This window comes from Charadrius vociferus, unplaced genomic scaffold, assembly GCF_000708025.1.
Source record: "Charadrius vociferus isolate BGI_N301 unplaced genomic scaffold, ASM70802v2 scaffold136, whole genome shotgun sequence".
In the NCBI taxonomy this organism is placed as follows: Eukaryota; Metazoa; Chordata; class Aves; order Charadriiformes; family Charadriidae; genus Charadrius; species Charadrius vociferus.
Window position 1 is genome coordinate 3,130,140 of NW_009648960.1, and position 20,355 is coordinate 3,150,494.

The 20,355-nt window shown below is 41.1% G+C and overlaps 1 protein-coding gene across 1 annotated transcript in view; it reads left to right on the top strand.

Moving 5' to 3' along the window:
- ERBB4 (v-erb-b2 avian erythroblastic leukemia viral oncogene homolog 4) overlaps positions 1-20,355 on the top strand; it is a 419,420-nt gene that overhangs the window by 199,893 nt on the left and 199,172 nt on the right. The window contains exon 5 of the mRNA XM_009887598.1: positions 16,677-16,742. Coding sequence (XP_009885900.1) covers positions 16,677-16,742 — 66 coding nt within the window. The remainder of the gene's footprint in view (positions 1-16,676; positions 16,743-20,355) is intronic.

Genomic DNA, 20,355 nt, shown 5'->3' on the forward strand with positions numbered 1-20,355 from the left:
TGTATCAATCTGGGAATGAAAACCAGCCAAACCTCCTGTTTCAAGCTTAACCAAGTGCATACTAGTGGTTTAGGAAAGTCTGTGTAAATGTGTGATGTTGTAAGACCTGGGTAGATGCATCAGCTGATGTGCCATGTTTAGCCATGACTGGCAGGACCGGAGGGTAGCTTATGCCCCAGGAATTGTTAGGGCTGTTTCACTGTGGCCACCTCAGTAGTGCTTCCTGGCAGAGAATATTTAAGGGACAAAAGGCTGTGAACTGCCATGAGTGTCAGAATCAGATACTTCACCATACTTCATCATCCTAAAGCCTAAACCACATTTTGGTGTTTTGGCATCGCTAGCGTTGTTGCCAGCTGTCAGTAGCAGGCATAAAGTCTCCCCCAAGGTGTTTACGTGTCTGAAAGAACAAGGCCTAACCTTCAGAGAAGAGCCCAACTCTTTTTGGGTTTTTGCCGATGCCAGAGTGGCCTCCAGCAGGTTGATATAAATGCACTGTGGTACCCAGAGCACCTGTGCCTCAGTGTGCCTGTGCGCTCAGGGCTCAGCCGCACTCCTCGCTCATCTTCCCTGCGAGGGAGCCGACACTACAATCTGCTGGTGCTGCTCCTTCCCCAGCCAGACAGAAGAGCTGATAATAGTCCCACTTCAGGGATAATTTCACTTGTAACCTTCCCTGCTGCTCCAAGGTAATCAGCAGAGGAGGAAGACAAAAGGGCAGAGTGAAATGAAGATGCTTTGAAATAAAATCAGTCCTCTGCCTCTGTGCTTGTTTCATACCTTGGATCTGCCAACTCTGGCAATCCCCTTCATTTACATCAGTGCTAGACAGAAGAGAGTATGGCCAGTGAACTCTGGGAATAAAGCTTTTCTGATTCCCTTCTTTGCAGGCTTTCACTGTCACATCAGTGTTAAGAAGCCAGTTGAAAAAGCCATGGTGTCTTAACCACTATGATGGAAATACTGCAGACATATGAATCCTAAGTGCTGCTTCTCCTTTTTTCTTTTTCTTTAGCCTGAAATGCTTTCTGCCCATTGCTTCATGTTCTGATCAAATGCATGCAGAAAAGTTCATGTTAGAGGCCTTTGAATTACATGCTCTTACTCTTAAGATGAATACAGCCAGTGGCTGCTGGCGCAGAGCTCAGCGTGTACCACTGAAATGTAGTAAACAAATGTTGTACCAGGGACCATGCATACTTCAACTCTCCCACGACAGATACTTCTGTGCTTGGCATTTTGACTCGTATGCTGAAATAATACTAGTATCTACTGTTTTCAGAGCCTCCCCATACTTGTATCTTGTAGTTGAAGCTTTTAAAATTATTTGTAATCTGAAGGCAGCCTTCTTTTTCATTTACCTGAAATCAACGCTATCAGCTTGGGGTTTTTAAGCTGGGCACCTTGCAGTGGGAGTTCTCAAAAGTGCTTAACTGTGTAAGGAACAAAATTTTCCCTTTAGGGATGTGTTACTGAATTTGTTTTTGCAATGCTGAAAATGTTTTCTCTCCTTCCAAAAATAACCCATGAATTCCAGCATTAGCCAAGCACACTAAAGCCACTCTTTGCAAGAGCATATTCCCCTGTTGCTACGTCCACTTGTTGGATTTAGTCCCTTAACTGAAGAGCTATAGCACTGCCCTTCAGAGCTAGAAACCTGAGGTGCACTTCCCAGCAATGGTGCAAGAAATAAAACAGGCAAAGAGTCTAATCCTTATTTCCTAAAATGCTCATAGGTTGGTTGGCAACGCCTCTCTGACCAGCTTTAGGGAAAGTCCAGTGAAAGCCCAGCTGCATTGATCTGTCCTCTCAATGTTCTCCTCGGTTTTGTTGTTAGCAGGAACTGGACTAGCCCCTCGTTGTGCCAGGTGAGGTCTTTTGCAGGATTTGGCAAGGACTGTAGTATTAAATCAGAATTTGCAGTGGACCATTACTTGGAGCTTTTGTTTCACAGAAAAGCTGGAAGGGTTTGAATTACTGCATTAGGGTTGCTTGCATAGCTAGTAGCATAGGTTCAAATAAATCAATCACACATTTGAAAATACTGAAATTATATGGATGCATGTTCATGACGGACCTGGTAACTGTTTGGGTAATAAAGATTAAAAAATACTTTCCATTTTCAAGTTTGAAAAAAAAAAAAAGGCTGCTGTTCAAGAAATTATTGAAGAAAAAAGCAGTACTGTGTGTTGGCATGTGTCCAGAGTTGTGAAAACTGAACTCTGTGAAAATTAAGCCCATTTTAAAGTATTCTCCTGAACTGAAATTTCTGCTCAGACTCTGAAGTGCAGTGAGAGCTGTGGAAAAATTTCCCTTGACTTGATCTGGCTTTTCAACTGAACCCCTGTCAGCTGTGGAAAAAAAAAGCTGGAATTTTTGGCAAGACGTTTTTTCAAGCAGAACAACTTCAGTTACTTGCTGTTCATAACATAGTACTCCTCTGCCATTGTGTTGTATCTAATTGCACCTGGTAATGTAGAAACACCCAAGTTCTGAGCTGTCCAGAAGTGCGTCTACATTGTTACATGATGCATAGGAAGAAAAGGCTTGGTCTTCAGCTGTGTGCCTGTGATTCAATAAGTCCCATGATGTATTCAAGGGAAATACTGCTTTAAAATGTCTTCCCTCTTTTTTACCTATTGATTCATAGATTTTTCAAGGGTAAAAGAAGCCTTGAAACATCATTAGCTCTGATTTCCTCTGTGTGGAGGCCCTGAAGTGTATCGTCTTCTTTCCTGGAGTTGAGCTCAGTAACTTGCCTAGCCACAGCATATCTTCCTATCCAGCTTTGAGTTTCAGAAGCAGCCCCAGCCCTGACGTGGCTGGAGCTCCCACAGCCACTGCATGGGTTGAACACGGGGCTTCGGTCCACTGTACGCTCTCCTGGCACTGGTCTGAAGCTTTGCAGAAGTGCAGTCCCTCGAGAAGCTGGTTACTTCCCTAGTATTAAAAGAAGTAATACTAGCTGTCTTTATTACAAATTTGAACACAGTTTTAAATTGCAGATGTTGTTGCATCTTACACCTTGCCCAGCTAGCTTAAAGAGCTCTCTTGTAGCCAGCATTTTCTCCCTGCACAAATGGCATGTGCTGTGTAACCAGCTCACCTCCCAACCCTTTTTTTTATAAACTAAATAGATAGAGGGTTTCACATCTCTCACAGCGAGGGATTTCTTTCCAGCTCCAGAATAATTTTAGTTGCTCGTCAGTGTAAAATCTCTGTATTTTTCAATGTGCTTTTAGAAGGCGGAGACCAGAGTGTGTATAGCTTTTTATTACTGATTTAACCAATATCCTGTAGAAGTAAAAATTGTATCCTTTGTGTTTCAGCTTCACATGAGGAACGTGGTATTCAGGGAGTTCTGACATCTGTGTGTTTTAGAGACTCCCTGATTTCCAGAAAATGGAGCCTGTATGCTTTATTCTGCATATGCAATCTTATGGTTGGCTGTATAAATGACATTTGGTGTGAGTGACTCCAGCTTACCCGCCAGCCTGGCTCACTCTCTAATATTGGCTGCTCTTCACTGTAATTTGCTGGGATTTCAGTCTTCCTGTCATCTGTGTGTTTTATTGCCTGGGATTTTTTAATAATTTCTAAACCTTTGGCTGGAATATTAAAAAGCATCAGTCCTGCGACGATCCCTGGGGAACCACACCCCAATTGTATTATAATTGCTCATTTACAGCTACTTTTGGAGAACCCCCAATTAGCTGGCTCTTAATGCATTTTTCATGTGTTTTATTAATATTGAAACATAGAGACAAATCTAATTAAATGTTTACCATTTAGCCAGTGCTTTGCATTTTAATTAAAGGAACAGAAGATGGACTAGCCAGCTGCACAGTTGCTTATGAAGTCAGCTCTCTGTTCTCCTGGTACCGTCAATCCAGGCTGTGATCGACCTTACCTGAGTGCAGGTGTGTTTGGAAGAATTACAGCCCAGTTTGACATACTTATCTCTGTATAGTGTGTCTTTGGTTGATGTGAGTCATTGCTGGCTCAATTATTTTTTTTTTCCTTTCTTCATTTTCTGTGTTACACTGCCTTTGTGAGTTGCTTTATTTAGGTTAACCTGCTACCCCATCGGCCCTGATAACTGAGAGTTTGCTTGGCCATATTCTGCTGGAAGTTTTCCACATGCTAGCAAAAGGAGTAATGCAGTTTCTAAAAAGATATTTGTTTAAAATATTGCAGAAATGGGAACAATTTGATAGAAACTTAGTTTAGTAGAAATTTATATATCAGACTGATTTAGGGCCAAAAGCTCCTTAAATTTTTTTAATTGGTATAGGAGAAAATCAGCCATGTGGATTCAAGTACATCCCGTTCAGCATACATAGTATATTCTTGTAGTGTGTTTCACAAAAAGCGTAAGTTGATTTTGTATAAGTGATAAGCTTCGTTCTCCGTTGGGCGTTAAAAATCAGTGTTTGGAGTTGCTGGCAAGGGATGTAGATGAATTTGTGTACAGCCATTTGTTGCAGCTACAGAATGAGGCCTGATGGGTCGCCAGCCCATTGATTTAATGTTCAGTAGTGGCCTTGTAATTCTTCACAGAGCAGTAACTCATATTTTGTACCAGTAGTCGCAATATTAGAAAAGGATCATTTTTACACATAGTGACTTATCTGGCAATTTATACTCAGGTCAGATGATTGGGTACTTAATTCTGAAGTAATTATGTGATAGTTATGAAGAACAGGGGTGCCTCAGATCCTTGCAATCTCTCCCAAAAGTCCCAACCTTCCACCCGTTCTCAGTTACGCTGTAGCTAAATGATATAAAGTGCTACACATGTGCACACCAGTGTTTCCAACTGGATCATCCAAAACAGACTCTTGTGCAGGACCAGTCCTGCTACCATTGGGAAGCCACACTGGTGAAGTGGGGAGTCTTGCGTCAGAGTGGGAGGGAGGATAAGAGTCCTTTCCCGCAGTAAAAATGCCATTGGTTCGTAAAAAATCAGGAGAGGTGGACACAGTGTAGATATAAGTACATGGAAAGCTTTCTAAAGACCTGTGGATGCTCCTGTAACAGGAGACAATTATGTGTAAATAATGAATATGTGTAAATCAAACCCCTGGCCCTCAGCACCAAGACACAGGTGAGCTAACTGTGTTTTGTCCAGTTACTCCTGCAAGATATTTGTGCTTTTTCAAAGCACAAGGATTTTGCTCTACAGAAGGCCAGAGTAACAGCACTATATTTATGTACGTTGGCAAAAAGAAAAGAGGGAAGTGACTAATTCATGCTTAAAGCCAACTTTCAGAATAGCTAGTGTATCGTTTCTGGTGTACATCTAAATTGGAAACTACCTACGGAGAAAATGGCATTCCAAAAAGTATGCACAGAAGACATTTGTTATTGCAGAGTTTGTTAAATTATAACCTTTCATTGAGGTTATTACTTGAAGTTCAATTAACATTTTAAATGTATGTTTGGAGAGCAGCGAACAGGGCCTCCGCAGACAGGTGGTCTCAGTACAGAATACGTTCCCTGCCACTGGTGTCACCGTGGCAAAGCCAGGAGGAGAAGCTGTTCTTTGTGATAAAAAGCCACAAATAACTAAACAGTTTTGTGAAAGCTCCTTCTGTGTGGAACACACTTCAAGGGCTTGCAGCATTGCATTTTAGCAGCAGTTTCATGGATATCTTAGTTGGAAAGAAAATTTATATCAGAGCTGAATATAGACAGCCAGAAAGTCCCGCAACAATCTTTTGTTCAGCATACATGGAGGTTGCTTTTCCTACTATTAAGGAATCTCTAGTCAGGACAGAATTTATTTATTTACCTGGAATTGAAAGACATATATAGCAACAGAAAAAACTGATTTTAAAAAATAGTTTTTCCCAAGCACATGTAACTGAAAATGGAGGAATACATGAAGTTGAGTGATGTAATGAACTTGTTGTGCATTAGTATGGCAAGCTGAACTGCTTAAAGTTGCCACTAATGTTTTTCCTCAACCAGGAACAGTGTGTTTTGAATAAACGGAATCAGTTCAGTTTCCTAATAAATGCCTTCGGCAGCGTGTTCAGAAGGGATTTGTCAATTGGCGAATGCCCTTGAAACAGATTTGAAAGGCAGGGAGACACGGCATTTGATGGAAATACGATGCCTCTAACAGTTGAGTTCACTGAATAAAAAGTAAGTAACAAACACAAGTATACCTAGCTAGTACAAGTAAGTAACACCGGGAAGGACAGAAGTCCGTAGGCTGCCAGAGCCTAATCCAGGAATCTAGCAAGGGAACTGCTACAAAGCCGGGGGTCTTTAGGAGTTGCATACACAGAAAGGAGGGCACTGAGAAAGCCAGCTTTAACAGTTTCTGAAGAACCTCTGACGTGGGCATCTCTTTGCAGTGAAAAATGTATTTTTCAAAAAGATAAACAAAAAATATCGAACCCCAAACCCAACCCTGTCCCTGCCAAAGTGATGACCATCTTTTACTGGTGTCTCTCTCACTTCTTACAGCAGTTACAGCGTGAAAGTCACTCACTAAATGGCACAGATCACCGTGCTGATGTACGGAAATATTACAAAGTGACACTAGTTCTGTAGCTACAGAATTTAAGTAGTGCTCCACATGGCAGCATGTGGCAACTGTTGGTAAAGGCTTATCTTTTAATGGCAACCTGTGTGTGTATAATGTATTACTGTATACCACCTGTTTATAAGCAGATTGGCATTTAAGCAGTATATTGCACGAGGGAGAGACTTTCAGTTTAAATGAAAGCATCCCTTTCCATTATAAGCAGCTTGCTTTATCACAAACACCAGTGTTTCTTGAAAGTAGGAAACAAACTCCAAATACTCCGAATATTTAAAATAGTCTAATTGAATGGTAATTGGCAGATTTGTAGTGAGTGGGTGGGTGGGTGGGTGGAACTGGTCTTTCATAGCAAGCTCCAGCTGCTCTAGCTAGCTGCCTTTGAAGAGCTGCTTAGGGAAGGAGGAAGAAAAGAAAGACTATAAAATCAGCTGCTTAACTGCATCTACTGGTTCTTGAAGCTGCTGTGTGCCTCCCACCCTTTTGAAGTTGTCTGTTGTTAGATCTGCAAGATGTACATCCCAGCCACCAGCTCAGAGTTGGCTTGGTTGGTGCTGCTCTGCAGGGCATGGGGCTAGGTGTGCCGCTCGGTGGCAGTGGGTGGGCGCAATGTTGGGACGAGCCAGCCGATACCGTGATGGCCTTCTCCTGACAGAGCGTTCTGTTGCTTGCATAAAACACAAAAACAGCCTGAGCCTTTATTGCTATTGTATCTGCATTTTTTTAAAGGATTTTGTTACACATGCCTGTTTTCGCAGAAATTCTCAATACTGTCACTAAAGTTCCTATCCTGCTTTTCTGGACAGCCTGGCTAAAGAGCTCTAGCCACTGGTCTGTTCAAACCCAGGGCTATTTCGGGGGCTTCTCTCTGATCCCTTCACACCTTCTGCAAGGAAGAGGATGACAGTGCTGTGGCTTCAAATGAAGCTGAGTGACTAGAAGGGAAATTTCTGTCTGCTAAGCAATGGAAAAGGTGTAGGAAGTAGCAAAACACAAAAGAAGAGTGTATTTTGTGTTCCTGCAGTCCCTCATGCTTTCTGTCCCTGTGTGTAGGATCTCCATGATCATATCTCCTTGGACTAGTATTCAAAGGAGCTTTCACATCTCAAAATCTTCTTTCTGGTCCCGTTGTAGGAACTTGTATTCTACCTTTAAAACCTCATAAAAGCCATCATCAGTGAAGTGTTCTAGCATAGAGGAACTGTTGGGAATATTTGCAGAGTAAAATACTCAATCCAGTGTTTTCAAGTGGTTTTATACAAATTGCTACATATGAAAACAACTTCATACGGAATTCATCGTATTATGCCTACATGGTAAGTCACAGAATGTCCACAGTATCACTTCTGTGCAGATCTCTGACAGCTGAAGATTATCCAGCAAATTGCAGTCTTAAATTTGTGTGTATGATTATTTTCATTGAATATTTGTGTATAGCAAACACTGAATCTAAATATCAGAGTATATGTCCAAGCATTGTTTTCCAACAGAGAAAGGGCTTCTGTTGTCCAAGTATTGTTTTGTAATAATCAGTTTTGTTTAGAATAGCCAGAGATACATTTTGAATAAACAATTATATTTGAATAAGCGTATTATGATAGTTATCCAAAGTTTGTCTAAAAATGGACTCCAAATTTCATGTGAATAGGGACTTCCTTTCTAATATTTCCATCTAATTGAGTCAAAAGTCGGTTAAAACATTAGCACACCTAACTGCACCCAGCCCGACTCTAGGAATATTATATGGCATCAAGAAAAAGTAAAATGAATTTTAAAAGCCACTTCAATTTTGACTTCTCATTTCCTTTCTTTGAGGTTATTACTTTGTTTAAAAAATGAAAACTGTATGCCCCTCTGTTCGAACTTTATTACTGCTTTGGCAGCATTACAGGAACATTATTACAGGACATTATTTTGACTTATGTGGTATTGACTGACTTGATCTGTTTGAGGGGTGGAGGAGTTGGTATTAAACAAGCACAAGAACATTGCCAGCTTTGGCACCTACTTTTCAGTGCGTCTTTGAGTTTGCTGTGCAACTCCTTTGAAAATCTGTTCTAACAGTGGTGTGATTTCTCACTGAGAGCTAATGGGCAGTATCCCAGGGCAAGGAAGGGTGTGGGTGTCACAGTGTTAGGCATCACAATGCCTGCTTCTTAGATATGAAATTCATGTACTTCAGGACACCTCCATGCAGAGGAGGGAGCCCATTAAAATAGTACCTGCCAGGAGCAAAATGGGGGGAAATGTTGAAATGAAGATCAAGGCATAGAAGATGTCGGCTTTTTTTATGTCTGCTGGGAATCTGCAGTCCCTACTCGCCTGCTGCCTTCCCCCCACAGACCTGTCTTCTGCTCACACTCATATTTTCTCAATAAGAAGGACTTTTCTCCACTTTCACAAAATATATTTGCAGCTTAGGAGTTGCCCAGGATGTGGGGAGAGAGTTCAGTTTCCTAGCTTGCCTGAAGGCATTCAAATCTGTACCTCCCATCTCCCACCCCTCAGTGGAAACTGCCCCAGGTTGGTCTGAGTTGGGGTCTTTTCTACTCCTTCTATTCAAATTCTGAGTATTAAGTAATCATCAGATAAGATACAGAAATAGTCCCAGGGGCATGGACTGATCCTTAGGTGTATCCCTTCTCCAGTGATCATAACCACGGAGCTGTGGGGCAAGAAGCCAAGAATGGTTGCGTTCTGTGTCCACCTCTCTCCCTTCAGGGCTTATGAACTCCCCGTGTCGTCAGGAGAGCTGTCATCAGGAGGAATGGTTGCCTGCTCTGTGCTCTCCCCTCCCAGAGAACAACCTGTAGACTGTTTCTTGGGTTGCTGTCCTGGGAGGTAAGAGTCTTCATCACGGGAAGCAAAGGAGAAAGTGGAATGCTTAACCCCACATCCTAGGTGAGCGTTAACAACTACAGATGATGGCACATTGCCCTCTCCTTTCACGCAAAGGAAAGGCAGAACGAGAGCTACCCGGCTATTCTGATGGGGTCTGTCGTTGTTGGTCTGTGTGCTTTGAGGGTGATCCATATGAGGGAGGGTGTTTCATTTTTACCCCTGTGAAACCCCCATTAGACAGAGACCAAGCTGCTCTGCTGTTCAGGAACAGAGGTTCTACTGCAAGTGTGCGAGGATGGGCAGTTATCTATGGCTTACTGGAGGTGAATATATTTTTTTTAACAATGATTACAAGGAGAGATTCCTGAGGGCTTGTTGTTCTTGATGAGCTTGCCAAGCAGCAGGTATGACTTGACCTATCCTTTTAGCCTTCCAGCTGTGTCTCCCCATTTGCTCAGGATCCCTGTGAGTGTGTTCAGAAAGGCATTTGATGCTTATTGGAACTAATTCACCTCCACAGTGGGGGGAATTCACTTACATTGCTCCGTGCTAACAGCTGTAAGCAGTGATAATTAATAGCTCCTAATTGCTTAATCAGTGTAAAGTTTTAGACTGTGTCATACGCGAAGGTTTTTATTTTGTGTGGATGACTAAACCCCCAATTAATGCATCGAGTCATACAGCCTTACTAGTGCTGTCTGTTCCAGGCAGAGAAAAATAACCAGTGTCTTCATTATCCCTCTCAGGTCCCTTTCTGTAGTCGTTACTGTGGCCTGAAGACATTCTTCTGTAGCAGCTGAAGTAACATTACAGTGAGCCTTCGTATCAGCTCAGAGCTGTCAGCAATAGATATGAATCCACCAGGCTGAGTCTGTTCGGTGCTGCTGACATGCTCTTCTTGACTTCCCATTTATTCCTTTACCTCTGGTGGCCAATCTCTTTTAAAATCAAAACTGTATGCCACCAGTGTATCTAGCGAAACTCTGCAATTTCACAGTTCTTAACAGATACCCAGTCCCTGTGCACACACAAGGGTTGTCTCCATCACACATTACTCAAGAAAATGCGTCCCCCTTTGGTATTCAGTTTTTGTTTTGTTCCGTGCTGGTTCAGTTTTATCTCTGTTCCCTCTCCCCGCTCTGTCCCCATATCTCTCCCTGTGCCTGTCTTTCAGGGCATATCTCTTGGATTGTTTTCATTTCCCAGACCTATCTCCCATGCCAGTTTCTCTTCAGCTGCCTGTGCCTGAGTCCCTCTCCATTTGTGTGTGTCTCTTCTTATCTACTGAGGAAGATGAGGGGAAGATAGAGGCATTAAATGGCAGAGTTGGAAGTTCCCATCGGAAATCATCTTTAGAGGGAGTTTGCTTTCACTGTTATTGAGCCTCAGTGGACCCCGTGCGCTGGATGCTCACGGACCTGGCAGTTAGGGACTGGGCGCTAGAAAACTTTGACTTATGGATGGTGGTAGCATCCACAAAAGGTGCAGTGCTTTTCCACTATTCAACTGTTCACTGTAAAGGGATCCCGTTAATATTTGTGCAGGATACCTCTATTGGTCATGGAGAATTTTGGGTAGAAGCAACAACACAGATACGAGACAGAAAGGTCAGTTGAAGTGCTGCCATTTACCACAATAAAAGTAGCAATATCGGTGCAGGTAGAGCTTGTTAAAGAAAAGCCTGAATTTTATGGGACTGATCCCGTGTTGGAAAACTATTTGGTGATACATCCTGAAGTGAACTCATCTGACATCAGTGAAAGCAGCATGGTTTGATAGAAGTAGAGGAATTGACCCTTGGATTATTGTATCCCATAACACTTCTACAGAGAGGTAGAGAAAATGAGCACTAGATACTTCTATAAGACTTTCCTCTTTTACAGAAAGTTTTACTTTCTCTTGCGACATGTGTCTCTCCTGCCATGAAGAAAGGAAATCCTGAAAAGTGTGAGTCTCTGTTAGGTAATTAACTTTCAAATCAATAGAAGAGATCTGAAGGCTAGCACAGGACTGGTGGAAAATGCAAAATGATTTTTACTTAACAAAGAAGTGTGAATGAATGAACGTGTGACAATAGGAATAGTCAGACAAGGACATGGAAAGCATTACAGCCTGATAAAGGCAGAACAATCCATCACAACAATAGTATCTTTAATTCTTGTTAATGCCATGCTGCAGTGTTTGAATTATATTTTGATTTTGTTATCTCTTCATACATAAATCTAAGGAGTTTCAGCTGCCTAGAAAAAACTAACACGCAAGCGTATTTAAACCCATTCTAAGTGGAAATAAGAGACTGGGACTCTTACTGTAGAGTATACCTGGAACTTCTTGGACCTTAGGGCTAGTTATGTCTAGAAACATCTATATGGCATCGCTAGCATTTTTGCAGAAGTGAATTTTTTAGGTGAAGGATGAGTTTATAAGTAGCTTGCAGAAGCTAATAAATGATTTATAGATGTTTTGATAGTTAATCAATTATTTCAGACTCTTAGATAAGTAAAGAGGCTGCTTATAACCATAGCTTGTAGCCATCAAAGCCACTTTATTTTGTATCAGTGTATTGCAGATACGCTAACATTTATTAATGATTTATTAACCTGGTAGAAACCATCTGTAAATGCAAGCTTTGTGCAGAGTGAGACTATTTCTTCTCTTATTTCTGCTTTCCTTCTGCTGAGGTAGGACTGCTTGAGGCAGATGGGCAAGAAGCAGTGTTTCTTCTCTGTACTACACTGAGCTTAAAGCTAAGAGGAGGACTTCATTTTTCTTGTCTTGTCAGTAACTTAATCCTTTGCGGTTTTACTGTTCCTGAAATAATAAAGTCAGTCTGGAGCTAAAGGAAAGCCCTTCTCAATTCTCAGGAAAACACAAGGATGAAGTAACCTTGGTCTTTCCCAAGCTAGTAAGCAAACATTTTCTGCTGGTGACTTTGCCCGACTGGAAGAACAGAAGCATCTCCCATGATAAAACTCTATCCTGGAAGTTACAACAAGGGTACTCTGCACCACAGTCCATAATGAGGAACTGTTGTGGTAGTATTGGCTAAGGGAAGACGAGCCATTGGTTTTCTACGTGGAATTTGCCAAAGCAAAATTATTTCTTATGTTCCAGTGGGTATCTGCCCTTTCTAAACTTAGATTTCATAAGAAACCCTGTAAAAATTATGTAAGCATCCTTTTAACTCCTTCTCTCCTCCTCTGCAATCTAATGAATAAAATGTTATTGTGTATGCAAAACAATGCTATTATTCAGGAGCAGAAATGTACTCTAGCATTACATCTGTAATGAGGCAGGAGACTTTTCTAGGTTCTTCCTCTCCATATCTCATTTAGGAAAGAAAAAAACCCAACTTTTTTTGTGTGTGCCTTCGCTAATGTGCAAGAATTAACTGAATGGGCAAGGTCGTGCTTACAAGGTAGAGCCCTGTGGAATTATTTTCCTTTTGCCAAATTCCAGCTAATTCTGGGATCACTGTTTGGTTGTAATAAGAATATATATGATGAGTTGTTACAGATGGGCTGTTTCACAACAGCTGAGTGCTCGTAGGTCCCCCCAGTTGCCACCAGGACTTTAGGACACTCAGCATCTTTTGATGTCAAGAACCAGTGGAGGAAGTCATGGGAAGGAGTTCTACCTCTTTACCCTTTGCTGCATCAAAGCAAAAGGAAGAACACTTCTGCAGTTTCATGGTTTGCCATTTCTTCATTGGTTGTTTCTTTTAGTCCTTACTTCTGTATATTGGAGGGATTTAGAATATTTTAGAGACACAAGGAATAACAGGAATAATTTATTTTATGTCAAGAATTGTTTGATAATTTTTTCTCAAATCTGTTGGCTCACTACAATTTAAAAATCCGAAGAAATATATACAGAAAGATCTGTGAGAAGTAGTATAATTATTTCAAGGACCTCATCAGTCTTGGGGCCAATAGATTTATTACTGTTTAATTCTTACATACACATCTAATTGTGAAACCTGTTCCTCACATGAATGCTCCTTGTGCTCCTGGCTACTGATGTTGACTTCCATGGGACTATTTTTGTGTTAGATTTACAGACATGATCTTTAATGGGTAGCAATCTGTCCTTATTACAGTGGGAAAAAACAGGTGAAATATGGAGTTACGTGAGGGCAGAATTTGGACCATTTCATGCTGAGAGCAAAGAAAGTTATTTTTCTTTTTAAACAAACAAACCAATAGAGACACACTCTTTGGAGGGAGTCTGTTTTTTGTTTTTAATTCTCAGAATATTTCACCTTCAAAAGGGCATGTAACAATGCAATTCAGAGGTGTGCTGCCTACGAGCTCAGCTCCTTGTTGTGTCTGTGCAGCTGAGAAAAGTGAAAACAATGAAGCACATACTTTGAGTTCCCAATGAGAAAAAAGAAAACTGGCAGCCTTTTCTTGCTATATTGTTAAATATCTCTATTTAAATGCAAATGATCATCTGACACTGCCAAACAAAGTCATGTACCAGAAAGCACGCGTGCAAGTTAAAAAAGTTTTTTAAATTATTTTTGAAGATGCTGGATCACTTTTATTTCTAGTAGGAATAGAGCTGACTGTGTACCGAGGGTCAGCTCAGCATCTAGGAGTTTCAAATATGAAGATTTTTATTTTAAGTGTAGATTTTGCAGAAGTGTGGGCGGCCTCTCTAGTTAGAGATCACTTGGAGGAGTGCTTGAAGTTTCTTCTGTGTTGTCTGACTGCAGGTACTGCAGTGAAAAGCCCAGTGCATAAAGTATGTTTTGGAAGGAGGTAGAATCCAGGGACAGAACAAGGAAGAAACAGCCAAGCTGGTGCCCTGTTCTGCGTTAGGTATATGTGGTTACAAGTGATCTGTGCACTGCTTTATACTGCATTTAGCTGCAAGACTTCTGGCTTTCTCCCTCAACTCCAGACCCTTAAGCTAGACAGGCGTGAGATTTGACTGCAAGGAAGGATCGGGCATAAAATAGGGTCTTGCAAGAGGAGGCCCTGTTGTCCATGGGTTGTGGTTCCTCCCTAGCTGCCCTTAGCAGGGAAGCTCCTGCTCAGGTGAGGACAAAGCACGTTGTGAAAAGGTTATTTGAGCGTGCATCCGGGGGCCCTACCCTTTTGCCTTCCCACTTCTTCTGTTGGTCAGGGATAGCCAGTTTATAAAACCCACTTCCTGGGGATCGTTTTTATTCAGTTGGGTGAGCACCAAAGCCAACAAACAAACTGTATCCTACTGAGTCTCCCCTGTTAAAATTCTTCTTTTAATTTGCTGTTTACCTCACCTTCTTTTTAAGCTTCCATTCTTATAAATCAATATTTGCTTTCTGCACAGGGTTCCAGTAGTCTCTTAAAAATCATAATAATCGTTATTACTGATTAAAGTTGCATTATTCATGCCAGATGGAGTCCCCTCCCTGTCAGCCAGAATGAGTTTGCATTATGTAGTTATAGTACATTTGTGATCTAAATAAACAGATGGCAGAATGTGACAGCAAATTATGTGCGGGTGATGTCAGCAACAACGCTTCCCGAGTATAATTGCTTTAAATGAACATGAATGCAGCAAGGAGCTGGTAGTTTTAACAAGGTAGTTGGCATGCAGCGTGGTAATTACCGTACAACATCATCAATAGCGCCATGAATGCTGTGCGAGGGCTGAGGGAAGAACGCTAGCTTTGAAAAAGTAGTGACAGAAAGTCCGACTTTACACAACTGTCACAGTGGGTTTGCTCAACTCTATAACGTCTCTTAGTATAAGCACACTGCTAGCAGAGGAGCAGTGTTTTCTTATGGGGGGGTCCAGCCTTTGCCGAGAGACACTTTGTATTTTCTCCAATGCTATCTCCCATCAGGGCATGTGGGAAGTATTTGATTTAGTGTAATGGAGCAGTGTTAACAGCAGCTGCTGTTAATAGAGGATTGAAAGGTAAGTTTCTGGATCAGGTTCAAAGGGGGAAATTTGCTTAATAGAATCTCAGCAGTATTCAGTGATGAATAGAAGTTTAATCAGAAACGTGGTTAGGTTCTTGTGGTCAAAAAAGCAGCGATAAGGACTGTGTATAGTGCTTTTAACATAGTCATTTAAGAACACTTATGTTGGGTTTCTCAGTTCATCCCTTCAGGGCTTGGGTGCCTACACCTCAGGCACTGCCACACCTGGGTTTTACCAGCTGGGCTCAGGGTGCAGTAAGGCAGCTCTCTTGCGAGCTCCGGGAGTGTTTGGCATTCAGCAGGGAGAAGCACTAAAAGCAGGAGTGTGACTGAGCTCTGGCCGCGTCTGGATGGGAGCTGCGGACTGAGGTCTCTATTCACTCGCAGTCAGGACTAGCATGGGACTGTCTGAGTGTTTTCTCAAACAATGTGAGATGCAGCCAGAGGAGAATGCGCCAGTTCTTCTGCCTGCTCTCCATTCCCTCACACAGTGGTCAGCATTTAGCCGTGAAATGGAGGATGTGAACTCAAGTCTCTCTTCAGTCCAAGCGAGTTTCAGTCACTAATTACTAGGTAGTTTATAAAAGCTACCGTTGCTAACTTGTCCTCCTCCATCTGTATTTTACAATGAAAGCACATACAGTTCCTTTTCTCGAGGGACTAAACTTGTCAGCATGTGGAAGGATGATGTAGAACATCACCTCTAGGTTCTGAAGAAACATGATGTTCCTTCAAAATCACAACTGCAGAAGAGAACCAGCAGGCAGAAAAGGAAAAGTCCCGTGAGCTTAGCTGTCACTGGGGTTAAGTAGTGGACCAGGGCACGTTTCCTTTACCATGAAGGTAATGTCCAATAGGACATGAAGACAATGCAAGCTTTTGCGGGAGAGAGGGGTGGCTTTTAATCAAAGGCATTGAGAGTATCGCCTCATTGTTCAGATGAAATTGAACATGACTGGGGAGGGGAGATCCTCTCTAGCACAGCCATCTCTTCTCCTGTAGAGGAATGAGTGGGTCTTACATAGGGATATAGAGAGCAATAGTAATAGCACTGGGTGATGAAATTGTTCCTAAGTTCTCGAGCCTTGTTTATCTTTTTGTTGTTGTTGTTTTAAAATGTCCCGGTCATTATACATAGTAGAGAGGTATTTAGGGTTTACTTTAAAAAGTAGCCATACTTCATCAATGTTCAACACCAATTCTGGCTATTTATCTGGGCCATTTTTTACAGGTGCTGTTTCAACCTTGGTAAAGCATAAAAACCCTCCAAAGACAAGATAGACCCTCCTTTTCAGCAGTTGTTGGATGTTGAAGAAATGAAAGGAAGCCACATTTCTAATCTCTTTCTCTTTCTGTCTGTCCTGCAGGTGGTCGATGCCACAAGTCCTGCACAGGCCGATGCTGGGGACCCACAGAGAATCACTGCCAGACCTGTAAGTATGCAAGACTCTGAGAAGCAAAGGACTGAACAATGATGTAATAGCGATCCTGCTTTTTTTTTTTAATTGTGAAAGGATGCTATAAATTCTGGTTTAGTATAATTCTAAAATTTTTAATTTTGTTTCAATATGTTTTTACCAACAGATGATCTGTTTTTTTTCGCACGTACGTGAATTTATGCTTTTCTTTCTTCGCTAATGCTTTCTAAAATACTTAAGCTAACTTGAATTTTCTCTTCACTTGTTGGTGGCAACATGGAGCACAACTCCTGGGAATATTGTTGGTTATTTTGGAATACACTGAAATGAATGCTGCAGGAATAGAAAAAACTATAAGGCAGATTTGGAGATCTTTAATGATGGCCTGACACTGCAAAGTTCCTAATGCCAAAATACTCTGTTAATTTCAGTGGGAGCCTGGGAATATTAGTTATCTTGCAGAATTGTTCTCTTTATAATAACTTCAGAGTGTATTTGAGTTGTACTGAAAGAGAATAATAGGGTTTTTTTGTGAAGAAATAGTAAGTGAAGCGTTGTTCACAACGTCTGTCTGTCCTCTTGAATTTAGAGAGCATTTAAATGAATAAAAAAGAACTATATACAGAGAGTCTCTTCCTTATGCGCTTTCAGCTCCTTCAGATGAGCACTAAAGAGCTAGAAGTGCAGTCACAATATTAGCAAATATAAAAGTGGAGAAAATTGAGAGCTGTCTTTTCCTACAAGTTTTTTCTTCCCCCCCCCTTAAGGGAACAGAGCTAACCTTTACATACCCTTTCTTTGAAATTTAGGAGCGTGGAAATTGGTTGTGTTTACTGGAGTCACTGTTCCTAGGAAATGAAATGGTTGCTGATAACTCCCCAAGAGAGCGCTGCTCTAGCTTGTGCTTGTTTTCTTGGCTGAGTTGTAGATAGGAGGAAGGGATTGTGACGAATTAACTGCTATCAAGCAAGTACACCAACTAACTCTCTGAACTGATGATAGCCCGATGTCATCTGCCTTTTTTGTTGGAAATATTAGGAATAGTGCAACTATGCTTTTTTTTTTTTTTTTTTTGACTGCTTGAAGCAAGAAGATAAAAGGAAATTAGAAATGGCAGACGGCTTGACATGAACATTTAGCAGGAGCGGGAAATCCAAGCTGACCTCCTGTCCGTGGCAAAGTGTAGGGCACATGTGACGGAGCTGCACGCCTGCAGAGGCTCTGCCACCCTGCCAAGCGCTGCTTTTTGTTCAGGAGCATCAGCTGATGTTGCTGGCAAAGCTGATGACAGTTACAGCTCTGCTAAAGTTAACGTGTTCTTATATTACTGTTTCACATTGAGCTTTATGTGCAGGTGTAACTAAAAACACTTAGGACAGGTTGTAGGAGTAACTGCATAATGAACCAGGTACAGTGATGCGAAGCAGATTCTTCTTTATCTGAATCGAGCTAGTACATCTCCTTCCTTTGCTGGCAGTGTTCATGAAAGCCCCAAAAAGATCAGTGCTCAGAAGGCCTCCTTACATCAAGGTTACGGGCTGAAATAGGTAATGGAAAGGGACTTAAACCCAAGCTGACCAAATTACTTTATATCATGGTTCGGTTAGCATTAATTAATGTTGGTTCTTTCTCTGTCCCAAGGAGAGGCCTGTTTGTCTATTAAAACTAGTTTCTCTGTAAGAATCTGTGTAATTCATCCAAACTTTAGTAGACTTATTCAGGCCTTATGTGGTTAGCTTATCCAAGAATACCGTAAAACCTTGGCAGTTATTTTATATAAGGATGGTATGATCCTCCCCCAGGCCTTTGTGCCAGCAAGCAGAGGCTCCAGCCTTATGTAAAGTGGGAAAGTCCAACTGGACTCTGTGTGGCTGCAGAAGTCCTTGTGGCAGGATCAGCTCCCATGGTCTCAACCTCAACAAAGCACTGCTCTTAGATAAGCGAACTGATTTGATGGATTAATGTAGTAATACCAGAGAGAGAAAAACTTATCTGCAGTGTTGTGAAGTCAGAAGCTTAGCAGAGCTGCACGGTAGGTTTGCTCCAGGAGTGACAGCTATCTCTCTTTTCACAGTGACTGCCCTCTCAAATCCAAACAGTAAGGATAGGCTAAGGCACAACAGCGGCTTTAAAATAATAAACTATGGAAAGACATATGCCACCTAACTTCCAGAGAGATACACAGATCACACATTTCTACTTTGAAATAGCTGCTCTCTGGCCTTTTACCTTGAAGTACACTCTGCAGCCTCTGATTGTCAAAGACAGCAGTTAGTTTTATATCATATACTTCCTCTTTGCCTCCCTGACCTTGCTGCACCTTGGATAAACAGCAGGTTTTAAGGCAAAAGCTGAATATTAGGCTGGCAATGGGCATTTCTTCATTGTGCTTTCTCAAAATGTGTTTTTCCTGCAAACTGTTTGAAGCAAAGAATAAGAATGTGAGCAGGGACTCAAAATATAAAAATGCAAGTGGTGCTACGCTTTTGCTGCCTTCATTTCTGACTCTAAAAAACATGCCTGGCTTTCAAGCTCATAAACGTTATTCTTAGATACAAGCCAGAGATAGGATGAATGGTATCACAAACATAGCGTATACTTTAACCTAGTCACCTTGGGGATGCATGTCTTTCAAACGTGTGTAGGAAAACACTTCAGCAGTACTACATCCCAGTGTCAAACAATTTTGTTCCTAGAAACAACTCGGAGGTGCATCTACATTTTAATAATTTCATTCTTTTTCTATTGAATCACTGAAGCAAAAAATTCTAATGAGCCCCCCTCCCAAGATAAGATTTAAATTATTTTCCTAGAAAAGGATTAAAAATGGAAGATCCTAATCCGTGTCTTTCATTTCAAATTACATATGGAAAAAAATTAAAATCCTTTTGTTTTTTGCATAAATATCATCTACCTAGCCTCTTCTTATGTTGCCTTCTAGCAATGTCTCACTATACTTTGTACTTCTTGTCTCAATATACTTTGTACTATTTGAAACACCACCCGTATCTGACTCTGTCCTAATGTCTCTCTAAATGTGACAAGAAAATGTACGTATTTAAGAAGACAATTAATAAGAAATTTAAAATAAGCTGTTCTATTAGGAAGTAGAGAAGATGTAATTTCAGGGTACTGCTTTATGCAGTTAACAATCCATTTTTCTTTTACAATTAAATTATTAGTAAATATTAATATTGAACATTTAAAAGCTAGGTGATGTTCTTTGTTTCAGTGTCAGGAGAGGCTAATGTGGAAATACTTTTTCAAAGAGTATTGGGCACCCATTACATAGAATGTAAACCAATTTAAAAAAACACAAGAATAAACTCTTTTAGAAGTTAAAAATCTATAGTTAGGTTGATACTACTTTTGCTGTTGATGTCTGTTAAGAGTTTGGGGATGTTTTTACTTTTCATATGAAAAGAAATTGAAACCTTTACAAATTGAATATGTTATTTTATTAAAGTGACAGATTATGCACTTTGTCCTAGATGAATGTAATTGAAACAAAAGAGAAAAATCTAAATTAAAATATAGGCCCAACTAAGGGAATGCAAAAAAGGCAAACAGCCTTTAAATCAAACCCGAAACATAAACATTCAGTAAATGTGAGATGCTCCATGACTGT